Genomic DNA, 23,743 nt, shown 5'->3' on the forward strand with positions numbered 1-23,743 from the left:
TCCACAAGACTGTGAATATGTTTGTATAGTTCAAGTATTTCCCGGCAGGAATGAGCACCCTGCTGAAAGTCCTTGTTTGACCCCAAAGTAAAAACTGGACACTATTCCACGCTAACCTGACAATAATTGAGCGTTGGCGCTCTGTGTGCTGCTGCATTTCTTTGATGGCTTCCAAATAAGTCCTGTTGTTTTGCTGAGCCTCACCTCCCAAGCAAATCCACATGATAAGGTAGGGATGGTGAAGGGCCCACTGGATCTGGCCACGGCTGGTTTTCCCCTCTGGCCTATTTGCTCCCCTCTTTCCCTTGCTCCTCCTCTCCTGCTGGCTTCCTCTGCCCAAGTAGGGAGAGCTCATTGCTTTGAAAGCGTTGATCTGATGGCACCTGCCCTGGCTGAAAGCGGGCAGCCCCAGACTTGCCACAGCAAGGTGAGGAGGGGGAGCCATGGGATTCCACTTGCATCTTAATATGAACCAACCTCATCTGCACATTCTGAAAAAATATGCAACCCAAAGCACAGGGTACCCCCCCCAAATGCATAGAACTAGGAAAATTGTGCCTTAAAATGCATGTATTTGTGTCCCTAGTATAACATCAACAGTGCATTCTATTAGGCGATATTGCATTAGTATCAGGGAGAAATAAGATTCAGTTCTTATCTGAAGCTGAATCTATCAAATCTGCACTGTCCGAAACAACGTGTGAACCAAAACACAACTATCTGTTAAAATTCACACACGTACGAATTTCGCCTTGCAGTTTTCCAAGTAAACAATGGTTTTTTAAAAAAGCATAAAGGTAGAGGTAAAGGGACCCCTGACCATTAGGTCCAGTCGTGACCGACTCTGGGGTTGCGGCGCTCATCTCGTGATATTGGCTAGGGGAGCCGGCGTACAGCTTCCAGGTCATGTGGCCAGCATGACTAAGCCGCTTCTGGCGAACCAGAGCAGCACACGGAAACGCCGTTTACCTTCCCGCTGTAGCAGTACCTATTTATCTACTTGCACTTTGACGTGCTTTCGAACTGCTAGGTTGGCAGGAGCTGGGACCGAGCAACAGGCGCTCACCCTATTGCGGGGATTCGAACCACCGACTTTCTGACCTCAGCGCCACCCGCCCCCCCCCAAAATATATAGAACCAAAACTGACAGCTCTTTCCATCTTTATTTAGGAGCGCACTTAAAAAAAAAATGCCAGGAACTGAACTGGTAACTGGAAAAACGAGAGTTGCTGGGTCCCTGCAGCAGAGTCTAGCTTAAGCCCCTTCTACCTTAAAGTGTCCTTGCAGGGTGGGGGGCATGGCCAGTCAGATCCTCAAACACAGGAAACCCTTTAAGGAGATGAGGATTACTCTCCCCCCCCTTTTGCAGGTCCGCAGCTGTGAGTTTTTCACACTTGGACATGTCAGCCAGGGTAGAACGGTGTCCTAGTCTATTAGGATTAACAGAATGTCTTGACTTTGCTATGCTGGTGGAAGAAGGCACTGAGGTTTTTTATTATTATTGTTGAAAGTGGTACATTGCCCAGGGGGGGCACACCTTTGATGCTCAGCTACTCTTGGCTGGGTCAGCGGCTACCCCATCTCCTTTCCCTGCGTTTTCAAGAGGCCTGGGATCTTTAAACATTCTCATGTCCAGGAAAATGTCGTCCTGATGGGAAGGGTTTCCTTTGCAGCCGTCGCCGCCTTTCTGCTGCTCCAAGTTCCTAGAAGAAGGCAAAAGAATGAAGCTGGATGGGGGGGGGGAGAGAGAGGACAGGGGGAGTATTATGGGTTCCTGCAAATCCTTCTGCTTAGGTCCAGGTAATCTTACAAACTGACTCCTCCCCAACTCAGCTCAATAATAAAATGAGGGGCTGGGGATGGAGAGTGAAGAAAACCTGCCATGCCAGCTAAAGTTTCGCTGCCACCAGGCAGGCTCAGGACGCCGAGGGTTCATGGGGCTCTGCTGCAACACCTCCCTGCCTGCCTCCGCAGAGGGGAGCCCGGCCGACTGGCCCTTAACAAGGAGGCTAGGGGCATGGCAGCAAGGTCGGGCTCCAGGGTCCAGAGTCCTCTGGCAGCAGGCAGGTTGGGGATGCCTGCATGGGGGCGCCTGGCTCGCACATAGCTGCCAAGTCTCCCATTTTCCCCGGGAAACCCGTTTTTCCAGCTGTCCCCAGCAAAAAAAACAGATTTTTTTGTTTTCCCCCGGTTTATTCTGGCGCGGCGGCCATTTTGGAACTGGGCGGAGCATGCTCAGAAGCGACTTTTGATGCTGCTCTGCCCAGTTCCAAAATGGCTGCAGCGTGACTTCTGAGCATGCTCCGCCCAGTTCCAAAATGGCCGCCACGCTACTTTCGGTCCAGTCCCTTATTTTTCAGAGAGAAACTTGGCAGGTAGCCGGCGTACAGCTTCCAGGTCATGTGGCCAGCATGACAAAGCCGCTTCTGGCAAACCAGAGCAGCACATGGAAACTCTGTTTACCTTCCCGCTGTAGCGGTTCCTATTTATCTACTTGCATTTTGACGTGCTTTCGAACTGCTAGGTTGGCAGGAGCTGGGACCGAGCAACGGGAGCTCACCCCGTCACAGGGATTCGAACCGCCGACCTTCTGATCAGCAAGCCCTAGGCTCAGTGGTTTAACCACAGCGCCACCTGGGTCCCCTTATGTTAATCTTGTTTACCAGTATGTTAATATTGTATTTACCTCCCCTTTTCTGACGTTTAGCTATGTAACTATGATGTAGGAATGACGCTTTTGAAATGCATTATGGGATTGAGGTGGGAAGTTTTAAAAGTTCTTGTGACCCTGTTCTCGGTGTTCAGTCTTGGCTTGAACCTGTTGCGCAATAAACCTTGCTATTTTGCTCCGGTTGGTGGCTGGACTCCTTCCTTTATTCCGCAGTGGACTGTGGGCTCTTGGCCTGACGAGCTGGGTGGCTGAGCAGCCTTGCACCCAGAATTTTCCCTAATGGTGTTGAAAAGCTTTCCTTGAGTTCTGTACTGATCAGAGGCATTTTTTTGTTTGTTAAGGGGTGTGTGCAGCCTGCAACTGGACTACTTCCCCTCACAAGGTACCGGTAGTATTTCAGCTAGCAGAGGAGCTGGCGACTGCTCTGCCGCACCTTTGGATTTATATGTCAAGATGCTGACCAGCAAAGAAAAGAAAAAAAGCAAGCATCGCTTCTCTCTCAGGAATATGCAGCCATCCCCCAAAATCTGCAGGAAAGGACCTGTGGAGGAAATTTCCGTCGGGTCCAAGGTTACTCCGTTTTTAGGCACCTTGAGTTAATCATTTGTTCCTGCAAATTAACGGAGATAATCCAGGGCCTGAATGCAGACTTTACCTTTACGCCAAATTTGCTCAAAGCAATTTTAAACAGAAGATAAGAGCCATTGTGGGGTTGGATTAGATGACCTCCCCATAGTGTTGGGCAGAAATTCGATTCCGTTTGCACTTAAAGGGGAATTTACCTTTCGAAAAACAAGATGCAAATCAACCCACAGCCATCTTTCAAAATGCACACTTTGCTGAATTTTGCAATGCTGTTCCTCCGCTCAGCAATGCGTACCAAAATACTTCTGTACAGCATGCATATAAATGTGTGTCTCAATGGAAATAACATACAAAGCTGCATTATCTTTGTAAGCCACTCTGGGAGCATTTATGGAGTAAAACAGCATGGTAAAAAGATGTTTTAAAGCAAACAAATCAGATTTATTTGTCTGATTGCCAAATCTGGTGCTAAGGTCACTAAACTGTGGGAACCTATCCCTGGGCCTTTTTGTGGGAGTTTAATATCGTGTCTACCATGTGACAATGGCAACAGCAATTCTTTGTGTCATAAGCAAGTCTCATCTGCACGCTTTGTGAGTGATCTCCATGATATAGGTAGAAAATTTATGCAGTTATGATTGGCATACATTGACGAGCCGAATGATGCCCATTCAATGTTTTGAATTAAGAGAGGGGGTAGCCCAAATGATGGAAATTCCTGTGTATGAATCATGACATGAAAAGGCACAATCTCTTCTGTTTGTATTATAATATCTCTATAAATTTTGCTAGCCTAAGTGCCTTCATGTGTTTTTTAACTATTTTAGATAAAATGCAGGAATGTTGTGTTTTCCTTGATGCAAGCCACTTCCCTGCCAACACAGACATTGTCCCAGCCACTGATGGCTTGCTAAATGGAAGGAAGGCAGTGTTGTGCAGTGGTTAGAGTGTCCAACTAGGACCTGGGAGACCAGGGCTCACATTGCCACTTAGCCATGAAGCTCATTGGGTGACCTTGTGCCAATCACTCTTAGCCTAACCTACCTGATAGGGTTGTTGTGTGAATGAAATGAGGTGGGGTGGGGAGAACCAGTTATGCCAACTTGAGGTCCTTGGACACATGCAATGAATACATCTACAGTGGTACCTCGACTTAGGCGTAACTCGACGTACGAATGTTTCGAGTTACGAAGAGAGTTCCGTCCGCCATTTTGGATGCGGCTTAGATAGGATTTTTTCGACTTCTGATTCCCCCCCCATTGGCTTCGACTTCCGATTTTTTCGACTTACAAAGGTCCATTCGGAACGGATTAAATTCGTAAATCGAGGGACCACTGTACTATATGTTGGCTACGTATTTGAACACTTTAAGATTATCATAAGCAGATTATCAAGGAGCAGGTTTCTGTCTATGTTTGGATGCAATTGGATGCCATTTTGAGCCAACATGGAATCAGAGCCTAAAAGGAACCTTCTGAATTAGGCTGAGGACTCACCTAGTTCAGCAACCTGTTCTCACAGTGGCCAACCAAATGCCCACAGGATGCGAATTTAAACTCAACGGCTGGGGCTTTCTGTGTGCAAGCCCTGCACTTTGGAAGACAGGCTCACAGCCGTTTTTTCTTTGTTGTTAACCCACATCCACGGGTCTCTGGAGGATTAAATAGAATTAATATGTCCTCCTACCAACTTTTCTGAACTCTCCAATACACTTTCTGAGCTGAGGCGAACTGAACCTTTCGAAACCACGCCAATTTTAGCCACTGATTTAAAAACTGCGCTGTTGTTGTGCCAGGTACCAGTGGTTGCTACTGATAAGCAAACAAATGTGGTTAAGGAATTGGGAGTGGGGGGAGAGAAGCCAGATCTACTTACTGGTTCTCCACGTCTTCAATGGTATCAGGTAGTGGCATGTTCAGGGTCTCTGGAAGGAAGCAGGCGGCGATGCCGGAGATGATGGGAGCTGCCCCATAGATCAGAAGGGGGAGAGATGGGGAATACTCGCCGGTCATCCTCACCAAGGGAGCCACAATCCCGCCGACACGAGCCATGGTGTTCCCAAACCCCATCCCGGTCTGCCTGCCATGCAATGGACAGAAAGTTGACAAAGGGGGAAAGCCTTAACCCGGGGGAAACTGTGGCGCCCCCCCCCCAGATGACCCCAGACTTCAACTCCCATCAGACCCAGCCAGCATGGCCAATAGCGCGGGATGCTGGGAGTTGCAGTCTAGCAATGTCTGGAGGGCCACAGGCTCCCTATTGCTGGCCTAAATAGATCGGTGCCTGGTGCTCATTGGGACTGGTAGGGCATAAGGCAGGGAGCCCGACACTAGGGGGAGCCAGAGCCAACGACAGGCAGAGCCGACTCACTCTGGTTTTGCTCCCCTCTTCCTCCCTGCTGAGTTCTACATGGAGCAACACTGAGATTGAGGAGGAGGAAGCGGCCAGGCAGTGCCAATCCCTGGGATGGCTGGGAATATGAATATGAAGATGGAAGGTGGAAGGTGGAAGGCGGCTGGCGTGTGGCAGACTGAGATTGGTGGGGCAGCGCTTCAAAGCCAAATTGAGAGTATCTGGGTCAAAATTAAGGGAGAGAAAAACAACAGTGATCTCATTGTGGGAGTTTACTATAGATCCCCAAGCCAAACTGAGGACACAGATGATGCCTTCCTGGAACAGATGGCCAAGCATTCCAAAGGAAGTGAGATAGTAGTAATGGGGGATTTCAACTATCCTGATATTTGTTGGATGTCAAACTCAGCCAAGAGCATAAGGTCGAACAGATTCCTCACTGGCCTTGCAGACAACTTCATTGTCCAGAAAGTGGGAGAAGCAACAAGAGGATCAGCCATTTTAGATCTGGTCCTAACCAATAGTGATGACTTGGTTAGCGGGGTAGAAGTGGCAGGATCATTAGGTGGGAGTGACCATGCTCTTCTGGAGTTTATTATCCAGCGGAAAGGAGCAACCAAGCATACTAAGGTCCAAATTCTAGACTTTAAGAAAGCCGACTTCAGAAAACTTAGGGAAACGCTGGGTGAAATCCCATGGACAGTAATACTAAAAGGGAAGGGAGTTCATGATGGTTGGGAGTTTGTTAAAAGGGAGATATTAAAAGCACAACTTCAGGCAATACCAATGAGACGGAAACATGGAAGGTGCCTAAAGAAGCCAGGCTGGCTATCTAAAGAACTTTTGACTGAGTTAAGATTTAAAAGGGATATGTACAAAAAATGGAAAAGGGGGGAAATCTCCAGAGAGGAATTCAAACATATAGCCAGCACGTGTAGAGACAAAGTCAGAAAAGCTAAAGCACAGAATGAACTGAGGCTCGCCAGAGAGGTTAAAAGCAACAAAAAGGGCTTTTATGGGTATGTCCGTAGCAAAAGGAAAAACAAGGAAACAGTGGGGTCACTCAGAGGAGAAGATGGTGAAATGCAAACAGGGGACAGAGAAAGGGCAGAACTCCTCAATGCCTTCTTTGCCTCAGTCTTCTCCAAGAAAGAAAACAACGCCCGACCTGAAGAATATGGAGCAGATGATTCAGCAGGGGAAACACAGCCCAGAATAAGAAAGGAGGTAGTACAAGAATACTTGGCTAGTTTAGATGTATTCAAGTCTCCAGGGCCAGATGAACTACATCCAAGAGTATTAAAAGAACTGGCAGAGGTGATTTCAGAACCACTGGCAATAATCTTTGAAAGTTCCTGGAGAACAGGCGAAGTTCCAGCAGACTGGAGGAGGGCAAATGTTGTCCCTATTTTCAAAAAGGGGAAAAGAGAGGACCCAAACAATTACCGCCCAGTCAGCCTGACATCAATACCAGGAAAGATTCTAGAGCAGATCATTAAGCAAACAGTCTGTGAGCACCTAGAAAGAAACTCTGTGATCACTAAAAGTCAGCATGGGTTCCTGAAAAATAAGTCATGTCAGACTAATCTGATCTCATTTTTTGACAGAATTACAAGCCTGGTAGATGAAGGGAACGCTGTGGATGTAGCCTATCTTGATTTCAGCAAGGCCTTTGACAAGGTGCCCCATGATATTCTTGTAAAGAAGCTGGTAAAATGTGGGCTAGACAATGCTACCATTCAGTGGATTTGTAACTGGCTTACTGACCGAACCCAAAGGGTGCTCATCAATGGCTCCTCCTCATCCTGGAGAGTAGTGACTAGTGGGGTGCCACAGGGTTCTGTCTTGGGCCCAGTCTTGTTCAACATCTTTATCAATGACTTGGATGATGGGCATGAGGGCATCCTGAGCAAGTTTGCAGATGACACCAAATTGGGAGGGGTGGCTAACACCCCAGAGGACAGGATCACACTTCAGAATGACCTTAACAGATTAGACAACTGGGCCAAAGCAAACAAGATGAATTTTAACAAGGAGAAATGTAAAGTACTACACTTGGGCAAAAAAAATGAAAGGCACAAATACAGGATGGGAGACACCTGGCTTGAGAGCAGTACATGTGAGAAGGATCTCGGAGTCTTGGTAGACCACAAACTTGACATGAGTCAGCAGTGTGATGCAGCAGCTAAAAAAGCCAATGCAATTCTGGGCTGCATCAATAGGAGTATAGCATCTAGATCAAGGGAAGTAATAGTACCACTGTATTCTGCTCTGGTCAGACCTCACCTGGAGTACTGTGTCCAGTTCTGGGCACCACAGTTCAAGAAGGATACTGATAAGCTGGAACGTGTCCAGAAGAGGGCAACCAAAATGGTCAAAGGCCTGGAAACGATGCCTTATGAGGAACGGCTTAGGGAGCTGGGTATGTTTAGCCTGGAGAAGAGAAGGTTAAGGGGTGATATGATAACCATGTTCAAATATATAAAAGGATGTCATATAGAGGAGGGAGAAAGGTTGTTTTCTGCTGCTCCAGAGAAGCGGACACGGAGCAACGGATTCAAACTACAAGAAAGAAAATTCCACCTAAACATTAGGAAGAACTTCCTGACAGTAAGAGCTGTTCGGCAGTGGAATTTGCTGCCAAGGAGTGTGGTGGAGTCTCCTTCTTTGGAGGTCTTTAAGCAGAGGCTTGACAGCCATCTGTCAGGAATGCTTTGATGGTGTTTCCTGCTTGGCAGGGGGTTGGACTGGATGGCCCTTGTGGTCTCTTCCAACTCTATGATTCTATGATTCTATTCTATGATTCTATGATTTGCCCGAATGGACCAGCCTCCACGGCAGCCAGGTTACCTGAAGGATGGCTCCACCTGCCTGTTTTAAAAGATCGGCCTGCCTTAAATAGCTTGGGTCTAGGGGGCTTCCACCTCCACGGAGCTTCCTGCAGCTCAAGCCACAGAGCCCGCTTTAGAAACTAGAAGGAATAGCAGTGGGCAGTATTGCATACCCATCAACTGCCCTGGAAAAACTGGGACATCTCATTCCCCCCCCCAAGAGTACGGTGGTCATTTTGAGTGCCTTGCTCTCACATGACTTTGGGCTGATATCTTGCGCCGAAAAAAGGATTTATTTCCGGGTCCACAAGACGGAGCTCGCTCTTATCAGAGCCCTGGCCTGGTTCTGACGGTATTCCAGGATAACCGCCCCTATAAAATGGCCCACAGTTAAGAGCTTCCGCTACGTCTGAGGTACCTGATCACCGTGGGGTAAAGCTCTCCCGTGTATAAGAAGACACAGTTGAAAGAGGCGGCCAAGCACCCTTTCCCAAAGACAGCAAAGACAGTTCGCAAGACCTGCATATCTGGGGAGAAGAGCAACGCAAAAGAGTTTGCAAACAACTATTGCAAACAACAAAAGAGTTTGCAAACAACCGTTTTGACCTTTGGTTTCTCGCCATTATTTGGCTTCCTGTTCTACTTTGCATTTGGCATACATTTCCTGCCCCCGCCACCTCAGTCTTAAGATAAGGTTTTCTCCCTCTGTCTCCAGCCAAATGACCTTTCACAGTATTGTGTCACCAGCAAACATCTCGGAACCATGCATTAGAGCAGTGGTTCCCAACAGGTGGTCCGGGGACCCCCAGGGGTCCGCGAGCTATGCCAGAGGGGTCCTCGAGATCCTATTAGAATAAAAAATATATTAAATATATTTCATATGATAACAGATTTTTTGTTTTGGCCGCTTCCTGCATGAGCAGAGTCTAGCGCAAAACTAGAATTAGATAGAGGCAGTAGTTCTGCTGTATGCCGCAAGGACTACAAGAAACTTGGAGATAAGGCAATGAAAAAGATCCTTCCATTTGCAACCACATATCGGTGTGAGCAAGCATTTTCTTCCATGTGTTTCATGAAAAACAAATATAGGAATCGGCTCGATATTTGGAACCTAATATTTCAGAAATAATGGACTCAAAGGACAGATTTAACTCATCTCATTAAGAACTGAAAATTAAAACTAACTGTATACTGATGGAGTACTCTGTTGTAACTGTAAAAAACGTATAAATATAAAATATAAAAAGACTTAATTTGGCTCTCACTTTTTAATTTTAGGATTAGAAATTAATGGGGGTCCTTGTCACAATAGCGGCTCGATGAGGGGTCCTCGAGAAAATTTTGTTGGGAACCCCTGCATTAGAGCATTTGTGAACATTCTGTGATCTCACCAGCAGCTCAGCCAATAACAAGGGTGGCAGCCTGAAGGTGGCAGACAACAGCCACATTTTAACCCTACTATATAAGCTTGTGGCAAACTATCAACCTTTGGTGAAAATTGGCATTTACACTGTGAGTGAAATGACGCATTATGTTAAATAAGAAATTGCATTTAACATGTCTGTTTGTGGTTTTAATATAACAGCTGTCGGGATGGGGCTGAGAGTTGATCAGGGTTGGCGCTGCTTTTAATCCTTTCCCACTATGCTGTGATTTCAACAAAAAGTCCCGTCCCACCCACCCCGGTTATTTTCTGTTTTATGGTTTTAACTTTTACCTGTAAACCACTCAGAAAACTTCAGCTGTTGCGTATTATGCACGTATGTAAAATAAGCAAATGAATTAATGAATTAAAATTTGCCTGGAGGAAGGAAGCTGCTAGTAAGAAAAATGCACTCTGCATATGCTCAGGGGCTCTTTCACCTATTCTTCCACATGCTTTTGAGCCAGAAGCATGAACCTGTAGCCTCAGCCACAAGGTCTTATGCCACACAGTTCTAGGACTTAATCCCACGTCATACTGAAACAAGCAGCCTTTCCTCCTCCACAGGAAACCCTGTTGGGAGCCTATAACCCTAGGAATCTGCTTTCAGCACCCTCACCAGACTACAGTTCCCAAGAGGTCTTTGGAGGGCACCCAAACACCTCAAGCAGTACAAAACCAGACTGTTCTCTATTTTGTGGGAGGAGCTTAAGCACATACCAAGAAACGTAGGTTTGCAGAAGCATGTTTTGTTTTATTTTGAACTGTATTGTTTTGCTGCTTGGTGGTTTGCCACCCTGGGCTCCTTTAGAAAGAAGGACAGAGTGGACGTTGAAGAAATAAATAGGTGGATAAATAAATAAAGTGGATGAAATCATTCTGTATCCCTAGTGCAGCATACTTATGTCTTTATATATGTTGGAAGCCGCCCAGAGTGGCTGGGTCAACCCAGTCAGATGGGTGGGGTACAAATAATAAAATTATTATTATTATTATTATTATTATTACCCACTTGAAAAAATAAGTTGCCCTGGGATCTTCTTGGAGGAAGAGTCGTGGGAGATAAATTTAATGCGTAAAGCCAATAAATAAGAAACAGACTGTTTGCAGTTTGGAAAGTGATGGGGACATACATTGAAAAGTATGGGGTGAAATAGTGACTAATGGGAAGATGCACGAACAGCCTGCAAACAAATCAGGATGAATATTCGTTGTCAATGTATAACCTCCCAGGAAACGAATTGGAGCAAATGCTCAACCTCCGCATAAGCTTTGTGTAAGCAAATCAGAATGAACGTTCAATGGTCTGGAGGAGCACCTAAACTGTGGTTTATCTGGAGTCTCACCTTGGGGGACAAAGATGTTTCCGGCAATGGACAGCCCTGCTAGGATGAGAGTCAATGCCTGGGTGATCCTGCGGCCAAAGTAGCAAATCACAACGAAGGCAATGAGTTTCGCTGGGATATCGACAGCCCCAAAGATCACCTGGATGAGGTAGACACTGACCCCAAAGTTCTGCAGGTCCATAGCCAACCCATAGTAGGCGAAGCTGGTGGAGAACCTGGTGGCGGATACAGGGAAAACACAGGGTCAGAACATTTGCTTTGCGTAAAGAAAGTCCCAGGTTCAATCTCCAGCGTCTCCTGGTAGAACGGAGGGGCATCCCCATCAGAAACCAGGTGAATCCGCTGCCTGTCAGCATAGATACTGAGTTAGCTCAATGCTCTTCAACCTTTGCCCCCCCCAGATGTTTTTGGACTCTGCTTTCTGTCATTACTCTTTATGCACCATTATTTATAAAATTTGTTAGTCGCCTTCCAACCCAAAGTGACTTACAACCAAACCACCTATCGTTCCATTTACAGTGGTACCTCAGTTTTTGAGCATCTCAGAAGCTGAACGTTTCGGTTTTCGAACGCCGAAAACCCGGAAGTAAATGCTTCCGTTTTCGAACGCGCCTTGGAAGTCGAACGGTTTCCGCTGCGTGTTTTTCAATTTTCTCCATTGAAATTGAAATTCTCCCTTGGCATCTTGGTTTTTGAATGTTTCGGAAGCCGAAAGGTGTTCTGGAAGGGATTGAAAACTGAGGTTCCGCTGTATATCCCAACTTTTTCTCCACAGAGCTCAAGGTGGCGTACGTGGCTTCTCCCCTCATTTAGTCCCTCACAACAACCCTGTGAGGTAGGTTAGTCCGAGAGGGAGCCTGGGGGGGCTGGTCGCACCCCCTCTCAAAAAAAAGTGCCCAGGGGCACACACACCCAGCCCCCCACACTACACCCCTGCTCTAACCAACTGAGCTACCACTCCCCACCCCAAGACTGAGCCGAGAAAATGATCTTTTCTTCTTCTGCTTCATTCATTCCCTCTCTTGCCTTCCCCACCAGCTGTTTCCACCTCAAACTTAACTTACCAGACGAAGCAAAGGCAGCACGTTACCCGTCGCACAACAGGCGATCGCACCAAGTCAGCTGCCGTGAAGTTGGTCTTGGCGGAGGGTGCCTCTTTCTGTAGGCTGGCTTTCAATACCTGCAAGAAAAAGACAAGCAAGGTGTTGCCTGCTGCCTGCTGTGGCCTCCTGCCAAATTCCGCACTTTTAGGGATGGAATTGCGAGGCGCCTGGGAACTTACTTAATGCTTAAGGGGAAGGACCATAGTTCCGCGTTAAGAGTGCATGCTTTGGACAAAGAAGGTTCCACATTCAATCCCCAACCTTTTTCGGTAGAGCTGGGGGGGAAAGCCCTGTCAGAAACCTTACAGATCAGCAGGCTAGTGAGGGTGGAGGCCAAACAAGTGAATCCACAACTTGCACCCCAATTGCAGAATTAGTGTATCCTGGCTGCGGAATCAAGACAGCCGCAAAATACACACAGCCATTTCTTGGATGGATGGTCCACCTCACCTTCTTCCTAAGGTTGCTACCATTCCCTACCTGCATTCCCAGGCAGGCTCCTGTTCCCTGTAGATGTTTGGAAGGCAGATATTCAACTGGTGCTGATTTTTTATATATTTTTTACAGCAGAGAGGTGCATTGTGTGTGTGTGTGGGTTTTTTTTGGGGGGGGGGGGAGCTGGCACTGCTGAATCTCCTCCTGTTGTGCAGATGTTAAAGGCTTAGGAGCATAAACCAGGAAGAAAAGGAAGGAACGTTTCTTTCTCTCGCTACCTCGAGGCTGAGCTTCTGCCCTTGCTCCTTCTGCCCATTTATCCGTGCCACTTTCTGCAGCTCCTTGAGTGCCTGGTCCAGTTTGCCAGCTGTGGCATACCACCGGGCAGACTCTGTAAACCACCTGGGCAAGAGAAGAACAGAGAGGCAGCAAGGTGGGGGAACTGGGACATGGTGAGGTGCAAGCAGGTATATACAACCCCGAGGTAATGCCCACCCTGCTCTACAGAAGGAGCCCTGGGGTATTTGATTAACAGCGCTGCCCCACACCCCAGCATCTCCTCCTCCAACAAGCCCCTCCCTAGGTTCAGCTAGCTTCCCCCCCCTTAGGGCTTATACTTCTGTGCCTCCGATGGCTGTAAGCAGGGGCGTCGACTCCTAGGGTTTGAACCCCTTTGAACCCCCACCCCAATATTTGTTAGCAGGGGACAGAGTCCCCAAAATGTTTGTCCAGGATACAGTGGCTCCCCATGGTGGGGAGCAGCCCCCGGCACATGGCAGTGGCAGGAAGCGGCGGCAGAGGAGCCACCCAGACATTGTGCATGATTGGGTTGTGTCTTGGTGTCGTGCCCGACATCACGTGCAGCATCACAACATCACGCATGATGCCCGGATGTGACTCGTAACATCACGGCATCACACGCGATGTCACCCGTGCCAATCACCCTCCCCAGTCAGCACACTTGGCTGTAAGAAAGGCAGGAAACCAACAGTTGAAGCTTCCCTCTGATAATGTGCTGGGGAAGCTTTTACTGTTGAACTGCTGTTTGTCAATGATACAAGCACGGGACCTGCTCTTTAAAGCTGAATCGGAGCAAATGGCAGTCTAGGTTTTCTGCAGATTGCTGTTTGCTCTGATTCAGCTTTAAAGAGCTGGTTTTTTTGTGGGGGAAGCTTTGGAGTGAAAGAAAGAGGGTGCTCAGACACAGAGCTTTAAAGCGTGGGTTGTGCCTGGAAAGCATGGAGGAAAGCGCTATATCTTTATCTTTAAAGTGGCATGCTTAAATGGGGACTGTGAAAGAGGAGAAGACATCCCTTTTTTTCCTCCTTGCTTGTCTGGCCTCCCCTTCCAGAAGTTTCCTTGTGACACTCCCCCCATTCCTCAAATGACCGGTGTCCTCCTTTGCAGCGCCCTCAAGGCACTCCTTCCTCCCCAGCTCCTTCCCCACAACCTCAGCTTTCCTCACCTTCACCCCAGCCTCCCCACACAATTAATGTCAGCGTTTTGGGGCAGGGACTCTCACCACTGCCGCTCACAGCAGACAAGAGAGCAGGGCCACAGCGCCACCTACCAGCCGTACAGAAAGAAGGCGAAATAAGGGAGGGAGACGGCCAGCTGGAGCCAGCGCCAGTCGCGGATGCCATAAGCTATGCCGGCAAGGATGAACTGCCCGACGCTGTAGCTGTATCCAGTCACCATGCTGACGGTGGCCCGGGAATGCATTGGGGTCCACTCTACCGCTGGAAGAAGAAAAACCCATTTTGCCATCTAGCAATGTTCAAAGGAGTGACTTTTCCCCATCACCGCCCAACACTGCTTGAGGGAAACTTTGGAGAAGACTCACAGACAGACAGATGGACAGGACCACTGGCGGAGGAAGCCGTTCGGGCACCTGGAGTGGCAAACATGACGTGCACCCAGGGGTGGGACGTCACTATGTAGTGCGCACGCGCAGCAGCGCTACGTACGACACATGCATCGCTACGTAGTGATGCTGTGCACGCACGGTACACAGTGGGGTGCCAGCATCGCCGCTCGCGCTGCCCACAAAAGATAGAGCTGGAGCGGTGGGTGGGTAAGAGGGGATGCTTCTCCTCGTCAGCCTCCAGCCTCCCAGTAAAAAGCCTCGCTCAGTGCAACGGCGGCTGGCTTGCTCGCTCACCTGCTTGGCCGGCGCACTCTTTGCTTCTTCCTTCCTGCTGGGTGGAGCCGCGGAGGCGAGGGGCAAGCCAGGGAGGCCTCGCCTCCACGGCTCCGCCTAGCAGGAAGGAAGAAGCAAAGCGCGCACCGGCCGAGCAGGTGAGCAAGCAAGCCAGCTGCCGCCGCACCGGCCAAGCCTTTTTACCGGGCAGTGGGGCTTGGCTGGGGCGTCATGGGGGTGTGTGCCAAGTGTCACCCGCCTCCAGGATGGCACCCGGGGCGGCCCGCTCCCAACGCACCCCCCCTTGCTACGCCACTGGACAGGACAGCTCTCCCCTGCCATCTCCTCTCTTCCCCTGTGAAAAGGAGACTCATCCTTATGGGAATCATGAGTTTCAGGGCGTCAGCTAGCAACTGGTTCCCCCTCCACCATTGGAGGGAAAATGCTTCGGAATTCCAGTTGCTGGGAATTGCGAGGGGGGGACGGACGGAGACTGTTGCCATATCTTGCATGTCCCAGAAAAGCTGGGACATCCAGTTCTCTGGAGAGAACAGCTGCCATTTTGGACGCTGTGATCTTGTAGGATTTTGCACTGTGATCGCACCCCCCCCCGTTTTATCAGTGTAACACCCCTATAAGGTAGGACACCCAGACAGAAAGAGTGGCTGGCTCAGAGTCGCTCAGTGAGCTTCATGGACACTGAGGTCCAGCTCCGAGGGCCTTCTGAGAAGTGAGGTTACAGGGAACCAGGCAGAGGGCCTTCTCAGTAGTGGCGCCCGCCCTGTGGAACACCCTTCCATCAGATGTCAAGGAAATAAACAACTATCTGACTTTTAGAAGACATCTGAAGACAGCCCTGTTTAGGGAAGTTTTTAATGTTTGATGTTTTATCGTGTTTTTAATATTCTGTTGGGAGCTGCCCAGAGTGGCTGGGGAGGCCCGGCCAGATAGGCGGGGTATAAGTAATAAATTATTATTATTATTATTATTATTAATTATTATTATTATATTATTATTATTATTATTATTATTATTATTATTATTATTGATGAGTGGAGATTCCAAACAAAGCTACATTGTGGTCCAGCGTGGTACCAAGAAGCCCAAATTTTAAAAATTAAATCAGCATTTCTCAGGTCTTACTCTCTTTGAGATTTTTTTCTCTCTTTTTCTTTTTGTAAATTCAATCTGATGTATGCTATTTGCAGAAATTAAACACCCACCTAACTGATTATGGGGTTTCTAACAAGAACTTTGACCTAAACTCTGTGTCAAACAGAAAATATAAAACCAGTACTTTTTTCTTGGGAGTACTCACAGGTACACAGTACTGGCACCTTCTGCCCCCCCCCAAATGTTAAAAGTGTGGAACTTACTGTAACAATTTCATGGTGAGTACCTTTTTAAACTTTTTTTAAAATAAAAAAACCAAAAAAACACACACCACTGAATAAAACTTACGGAACAAATCGAACTTCTGCAATTCCTGCAGGACATAAATGTACATCAAAAGGGATACCCTAAAAGCTTCTTTGCAGTAGTACAGAAGTTAAAACACAAACCTAGCTAATGTCAAGGCACTGCTATATTTAGGAAGATTTATCACTTCTAAATATTTTGGCAGTTTAATCCCATGATTTGAATTCACACATGTAAATAATGAAGAACAGGTTTTGTTAGTCCAATATCGTATGCTCTAAATGAGTGGATATTTAAACCCAGATATCCCTTATTCTCTGCAGCACTCACTACAACACAACATACTGCCTCGGTGTGTGTGTGTGTGTGTGTGGACGAATCAGACTTGAACCCAGATCAGAAGGCTGGGAAGTAGTCATCAATCATTTTACCCCATTGGTGCACAGGGATGAGTGAATCTGTCAACAATGATTCGTGTTTCTCTCGGGTTCTCATTTTACCAATCTTAGTCCTCCTTGCTTCCACATCAGTTTGCAAGTTTCATGAAAATTCACCGGCATTTTTGTGTGAAGTTTTCCTAATATACAAATGTTTGTATGTAATTTTGCCTAACGTGCACATTTTTGCAAAGCGATGTCTCCTGATACAATGCATTTTCCCATTTTTTTCCATGAATATATGCATTTTTATGTGCTTTTTGTACCCGGTTTTTAGAGGTGTGAATGAGAAAGGCTGCCTCTGTTTCAGTTGTCTTATTACGTCTGGTCACGAGGCACCAGAAGGCGCATCGGAGGCCCACGGTGTAGGTGCTGAGCACCCACAACAAAAATTTTTGTGGGTACTTGGGCCCCTAGGGTCCCCTATAGTTGGCGTCAGTGGCATACTCAACATACAGGTGAAAAAAGCCCTTTGATTTTCCAAGAGATCTGTGTAAAAGTCAGATCTAGCAGAATCAAATAGAGGCTTGAAAAATAGAGCTGAACAAGGAAACGACAGCACATTTCCAACTTCCTCCATCGTCTCCAGATACCTTTTCAAAGGAGAAAAGGGCAACTATCTTCTCCAGCAGGGGGCAGTATCTGTGTGGTGGTGTTGGGGGCGGGGCTCAGAGGCTTTGTGAGCTCCAGGGGAAGTCCTCAAAGGTGCCTGGGTGCCCAAGGGCACCATGTTGGTGACCCCTGATTTAATATCATCATAAGAAAAGGCAGTGTGCGTAGGCAGCCATTTTCTCAGAAAAACAACAACTGGGAAAAAAAAGAGATTCCAAGACTCAAACTCACTCTCATCTGTAACTGGTTGTCTTTGGTGGATATGACTGCCTGTGATTAATGGGAGAACAATGCCCTTTGCACATGCCCAGAGGCCTCAGGGCAGATTTGCAGCATGCTTGGCTAATGTTTTGAGTCTTGGAGCCAGCCACCAGAGGAAACTTACTTACACAGCGACACGCAGTTCAGCCCAATGCCTGAGAGAGCCATTCCTGACAGGAAGCGGAAGATGCAGTAAGCTGTGAAGCTGGGGGCAAAAGCAGTGCAGGACCCCGAAACAGCCATTTGGAGACAGGACCAGATCAACAAAGCTTTCCGGCCAAACCTAAACCGGGGAGGAACGAGTCTTGTTATAGGCAGGGGGGTGGTTTCTGTGTGGGTGAAATCTGGAAAGCGGTGGGAATGGAAGAATGATCTGGAAAAGGAGTGGGGGAGCTTTTACAGCCTGAGGGCCACATTCCCTTCTGAGCAACCTACCAGGGGCCACATGCCTGTGGTGGCAGGACCAGAGGCAAAAGCGGGAGGAGCAAGGAATGCAAATGTTATATTTGTACAGCGGGCTGGTTCATAGCTGCCAAGTCTCCCGTTGAAAAATCCGGGATCAGCAGCGGCGCGGCACCGGAAGTCGCTTCTACGCATGTCTAGACATGTGTAGAAGCAACTTCCGGTGCCGGCGCTGCCCGATTTCCGGTGCCCAGACATGGGCAGAGCGGCACCCGACATCGGTTCTGCGCATATGCGCAGAAGGAGCCTCCCTGGCAGGTAGGAAATCGAGGGATTTACGGGATTTTTTGGGATAACAGCAGGAAACGGATTAAAGTCCGGGGGTTTCCCGCGAAAAACGGGAGACCTGGCAGCTATGGGCTGGTTTCTGCACACGCCTCTCTCTCCTTGACCCAGACAAGCAAGAGGCGGTATCAGAGTTTGAGGGTGCATTCCAGCCAGGCATAAACACTCAAGGAGGGTCTGGCCTGGGGAGGTTCCTGAGGGCCAGAAAGAGAGTCATGGAGGGCAGAATTTGTCCCCCGGGCCCGAGGCTTCCCACCCCAGAGCTACTGTAGAAGCACCAAGGCAATAACGGCTGGAGAATAGTAAGAGAACACACCGTAGCCGCCAGCATCCTGGCAGGGCAAATTGGGACATGATTTCCCCGCCACCTCCCCCCGCATCTTGCTGCCAGCCGCCCTTACACATCGCTGCCACTCATCGCCTTGGGTTTCCCCAAGGAAAGTGGCAGGATAAAACTAAAACCTTTGAGTATCATGGGGCGAATTGAAGAAATCCCGGGGCAAACGAAAATGTAGATGAGCCCAGAGTCGGATACTTCCACTGGCCCCGAGCCCACAGTGTAATCTGGATAAGACTCTGAGACTGGGGGAATGACCGCTCCCCACATCAAATGGGGGGGGCGACCTTTGCGTGGTCGCGCACAGCCACCTGATCCCATAAGGCGACTCCCTGGTAGTTCGAGGCTGGCACCGCCTTCCCAGGTAGGATGCCAGGGGTCTGCGCCTACCCCAGCCTAGCGTCCAATCCTGCCTGGGGAGGTGTCGCCAGGGGATGGATGGCCAGGTAAGGGGAGGGACTTTCCCGCTCACACAATAGAATTTGAATCTTACCTCCAAGCACCAGTTGGCTCCCACCCTCCACACCCTCATTCAAGTTTCTTTTGCAGGTTGACCTTCTTTCCACAGGTACACAGGTGCTGCTACGTCAAGGCCGCTGTTGAAGGGCCGGAAAGGAATTTTCCTGCATTGGCAGGTTTTGCCTTTCCCGTAGCAATACGTCACAACTTTGGCGGTTTCAGGCCTTGGGTGGAATTCTTTGGCGATTTTCCTAGAGGGAGGGGCGTGAGGTGGAGACCTCACCCCCTTGCGGCGACAAGATCGGGGTATTGGGGGAAGCATTGACCATACCAATAGGTATCATTGCTTCCCCGGGGGGCAGGCTCTCTCTGCTTGAAGATATGTTCTCCAGAGCTAGCCCCGACCCCCATACATTTGGATAACCCCGAAGCCTCCCAGAAACCGGCTGGGGACTGGGGAGGATAATGCCCAATGCCTGAGCCAAGGTCTCCCTACATCTGAATCTTATTAAGTTGTGGCCAATTTGAATCCTATAGCACGTTGTCTTGCATCATTATTCTGCTCAGGGGGTCGCCTGGGGTTTGGGGGACTCCGCCTGTCCATGCAAAGTCAGTTTCCGGCTAGGAAAAAAAGTGGCCCAATGAACTCCTCTTCCCTGCACACACCAGGGACCCAGGTGGCGCTGTGGTTAAACCACTGAGCCTAGGGCTTGCTGATCAGAAGGTCGGCGGTTCGAATCCCTGAGACGGGGTGAGCTCCCGTTGCTCGGTTCCAGCTCCTGCCAACCTAGCAGTTCGAAAGCACGTCAAAATGCAAGTAGATAAATAGGAACCGCTACAGCGGGAAGGTAAACGGCGTTTCCATGTGCTGCTCTGGTTTGCCAGAAGCGGCTTTGTCATGCTGGCCACATGACCTGGAAGCTATACGCTGGCTCCCTCGGCCAATAATGCGAGATGAGCGTGCAACCCCAGAGTCGGTCACGACTGGACCTAATGGTCAGGGGTCCCTTTACCTTTACCTTTACCTTCCCTGCACACACACGCTGAGTTGACCCCAACATGGTGTGTGTGTGTGTGGGTGTGTGGTGTGAATGCATGACATCACACATGCACCGCCCTCCCAACCAAGCCAGGCCGACTTGGCCCATCATGCCCCCCCCAAACAGCCACATTACCTTCATGAAAGGGATGCACCAAGGCAAAGACGCGTCATCCTGGCTCATCCTTTTGAGGATTGCCATGGAATTCCCTTGAAAATATTGGGGGGGGGCTATCCCCCAGCCCCCCCTTTGATGGTGCCCCTGTCCCCACAACCTACCTTTTGCCATTTTGCTGCTACTTATTAATCTAGTATGAATGTATTAAAAAAACAACAACCCCAAGGATTCCCTGGTCCAGCTAGAACAGGCACCCCCAAACTTCGGCCCTCCAGATGTTTTGGACTACAGTTCCCATCATCCCTGACCACTGGTCCTGTTAGCTAGGGATCATGGGAGCTGTAGGCCAAAACATCTGGAGGGCCACAGTTTGGGGATGCCTGAGCTAGAACAAACCGCTTTGACGTGCAACGCCTTACTTGTCCGAGAGGCCTCCGAATGCGACAGCACCCACCAGCACTCCTGCCATGTAGATTGACTGGGCCATCTGTTGCAGAGTCCGAAAGTCGCACACCAGGTCCCACTGTGGGAGGGAGGCAGGGTGGTTAAAAACAGAAGCGTCACCATCGCCTGGCTTTTCCAAAACGCGAAGCAGAAAAGTTGACTTTGGGATATGCATCTATAAAGCTCCATTTCCTATTCCCACTTTCCATCTCACACAGAAGATGGTGTGCGCTCAATCTCCGCAGCTCCGAAAGGCATTCCTAGAACCATAGGTGCTGACTCCTAGGGGCCGAGGCAGTTTGGGCCCCTGGGTATATTTTTGAGGGGGCTGCTCCCCCCCTCAATTTTCAGAGGGTGTTCGCCTTCCCCTCCCAGCTCCTCGCGACATTGCGCTTGCAACATTAGGATACCGCGTGACGTTGTGTGTGGCCCCCCCATTCCTCGGGAGAACCTGGTGCCTCTGCCTAGAACTGAAAGGTGGAAATTGCAAGGAAACAGATTTCAGCTAAATGGGTGGGACCGGTTTGCCCTGGGATGGGACGAGTGAGCTCTCCTTGGCTGGAGGCATCTGAGCAGAGGCTGGACAACCACCTCTCAGGGATGTTTGATTTTATTCCTCCTCTGAGCAGCAGATTGGGGTACATGACCTCAGAAGTCCCTTCTGACTCTAAAATTCTGTGATAATCCAGTTTTGAGGGATTATTAACAGGACACATCTGCTGCTGCTTGGCCTATTTCCCTCTCTTTGTTAGGGAATGCACAGGATTGTATCAAGCATTAGTCCTACTCAGAGTAGACCCATTGAAATAAAGGGTCCGTTATTTCCAATGTTTGCTCTAGGTAGAACTGAGAATGCTCATTAACTTCAATTAACTACAGTGGTACCTCATGTTGCGTACGGGATCCGTTCCAGAGCCCCGTATGCAATGTGAGCAGTACGCAACATGAAGCGCTGCGTCTGCGCATGTGCGCGGCGCGATTCGGCGCACCTGCACGTGCGCATGACATCATTTGTCGCGAACCACCGAACCCGGAAGTAACCCATTCTGGTGCTTCCGGGTTCGGCGTGTACGTATCCTGTGTCATACGCAACCCGCAGCATTCGTATCCAGAGGTATGACTTTACTCAGAGTAGGGCTAACATTGGCTCCAACCTATGTGTGGTATTCAAACTAACTTTTACTTAGAGTAGACCCATTTAAATGAATGCGAACATTAATTTCAATAGGTCTACTCTGAGTAGTTGCACACCATCCAACGTATTCTTAATGTTTTTAAACTTTTTAAATTTAATTTTAATTGTACTGCTTTGCTGCTTTGTGGTTTGCAGCCCTGGCTCCTTTGAAGGGAAGGGATAGAAACTTTAAAATAAAACAAACAACGAATAAACAAACTCTGTGGTCGGAGGCAATAACCATTTAGGTGGCCTCCTCATGTTCTAACCGCTTAGGTTCTGTCCCACAATAAATATGTGTGCGTTTAGGATGCTACCAGACTCTAGGTTGTTTTTACTGCGAAAACTTTAATCCTTAAATCTTGTTGGCAAGTATTGTGGCAATTGTGCTGAGCAGGAACTTGCTGAATTTAGACAAATGCAGAAGACCCCAGATACAGAACCTGGGTTCTTCCTCCTGCAAAACCGGTCCTCCACTTCTGAACCATGGACACCCCCCCCCAAAAAAAATACATATTTATATGGAGACTCTTCGCAGAGAGCTTTCATGAATGATGGATCAGGAGAGGGTGGGGTTTTTTGGTGGGGGGCGTTGCAGGAGTGGGAGCGGGTTATTTAAATCACTAAACTTTTGCAAATAGATCGTCACAATTTAGCTACTCAGCATTGCTGCCTTAAAAATTAATCTTGGGCATAGCCATATTTCATATTGAATGCGGACATGTCGCCTATCTCCCCCCCCCCCCTTAATTTGTGCAAAGTTTTGTTACAGGAAGTCATCTACATCATTGATGGGGACCCTCCGGATTATTTAGTTATTATTTGTATCCCGCCTTTCCACCAAGGAGCTCAAGGTGCCAGACATGCCCCTCTTTGCTTGATCCTCACAACAACCTTAGGAGGTAGGCCAGTCTAAGAGAGAGTGACTGGCTGAAGGTCACCCAGCTGCGTGGGGATTTGAACCCTGGTTTCCCAGGTCCCTTTCCAACACACTTAACTTCTGCACTGACTTCTGCACCCCAGACCGGGGACTATAGTCTAGCAGCAAGTCGTTCCCCACCCCCCGATCTACACAAATCCAGCAATGTCATCCAGAATCCCACTTCAGTCCTAATCCAATCCCAAAAAATGTGGCGAGGCATTGCTGATCATCGCCTAAGGCCTTCCTACCTCTGTCACAATGGTCGATGTGAAGACTCGGCCATCGTAGGTCCAGCCGTCGAGGCAAGGCTCCAGCTCTGCCTCTGTTCTTTCCAGCTCCGTGGAATTGGGCTCGAGGAAGTGCCACTGGGCGGTGACGAAGCGACGGCACTTCTGCAGCGCCTGGTTGCCGTCTGTCGGGATGGAGACTCTCAGAGCATCCCGGCAGTCTGCTCCCCCGGTGTCATTGCCACACGTGCCGTTAATGCCGGTGCGGCAGCGGTGCCCGGGGACGGCTGCTGTGAAATTCTGCAAGAGGTTGTGGGCTGCCATGAGGACCATCGGGAAGCTCAGCAGCAGCACATTGAGGACCTGGAAACGGCCCATGCCTCCAACCTGATCCAAAAGTTGGGCAAAAGTCATCGCGGCCCAGAGACGCAGGACGGGCCCGGCTGAATCGGACGAGGCACGTTGGCCAATGTAGATGCAATGGCAGCAGGGGAAGGGAAAAGAATATATAAATACTTGCAAACGTTAGGTGTTTGCTTGGCGATCTGGAGGTGCAAGTCACAAATGGACTTGCTAAAATATAGAGATGGAAACCTCCAAGAACTGGCCCGGTGGAGGCTGTCAAAATGATTCCACGGCTGCTTTCCTTTGCAGTGGTCGG

The 23,743-nt window shown here is 48.9% G+C and overlaps 1 protein-coding gene across 2 annotated transcripts; it reads right to left on the minus strand.

Annotated features, from left to right (window-relative positions):
* Positions 1–1,155: 1,155 nt before the first annotated feature.
* LOC118076502 (solute carrier family 22 member 6-B-like) lies at positions 1,156–23,496 on the minus strand. Of its 2 annotated transcripts, none has more exons than XM_035099307.2 (10): positions 23,104–23,496; positions 20,735–20,838; positions 17,744–17,898; positions 14,317–14,485; positions 13,025–13,148; positions 12,273–12,388; positions 11,209–11,423; positions 8,858–8,966; positions 5,132–5,335; positions 1,156–1,703 (listed from the first exon to the last, which is right to left on the minus strand). In XM_035099307.2, the coding sequence occupies exons 1-10, from the start codon at positions 23,494–23,496 to the stop codon at positions 1,547–1,549; spliced, it is 1,746 nt and encodes a 581-aa protein (XP_034955198.2). In that variant the 3' UTR covers positions 1,156–1,546. The 2 variants fall into 2 exon arrangements, with proteins under 2 accessions (XP_034955198.2, XP_060125505.1); XM_060269522.1 differs by lacking the exon at positions 1,156–1,703 and having other exon boundaries at positions 5,128–5,335; positions 23,104–23,303; positions 23,355–23,496.
* Between the last annotated feature and the right edge of the window lie 247 nt (positions 23,497–23,743).

Source organism: Zootoca vivipara, chromosome 17 (genome assembly GCF_963506605.1).
Source record: "Zootoca vivipara chromosome 17, rZooViv1.1, whole genome shotgun sequence".
Classification (NCBI taxonomy): Eukaryota; Metazoa; Chordata; class Lepidosauria; order Squamata; family Lacertidae; genus Zootoca; species Zootoca vivipara.

Coding starts and splice junctions, on each gene's coding strand:
- LOC118076502 (XM_035099307.2), bottom strand. CDS start 23,496: ATGACTTTTGCCCAACTTTTGGATCAGGTTGGAGGCATGGGCCGTTTC. Junction 14,486..17,743: donor GCTGAACTGCGTGTCGCTGT/GTAAGTAAGTTT, acceptor TTCTTCTTCCAG/CGGTAGAGTGGACCCCAATG. Junction 8,967..11,208: donor AAACATCTTTGTCCCCCAAG/GTGAGACTCCAG, acceptor TCTTCTCCCCAG/ATATGCAGGTCTTGCGAACT.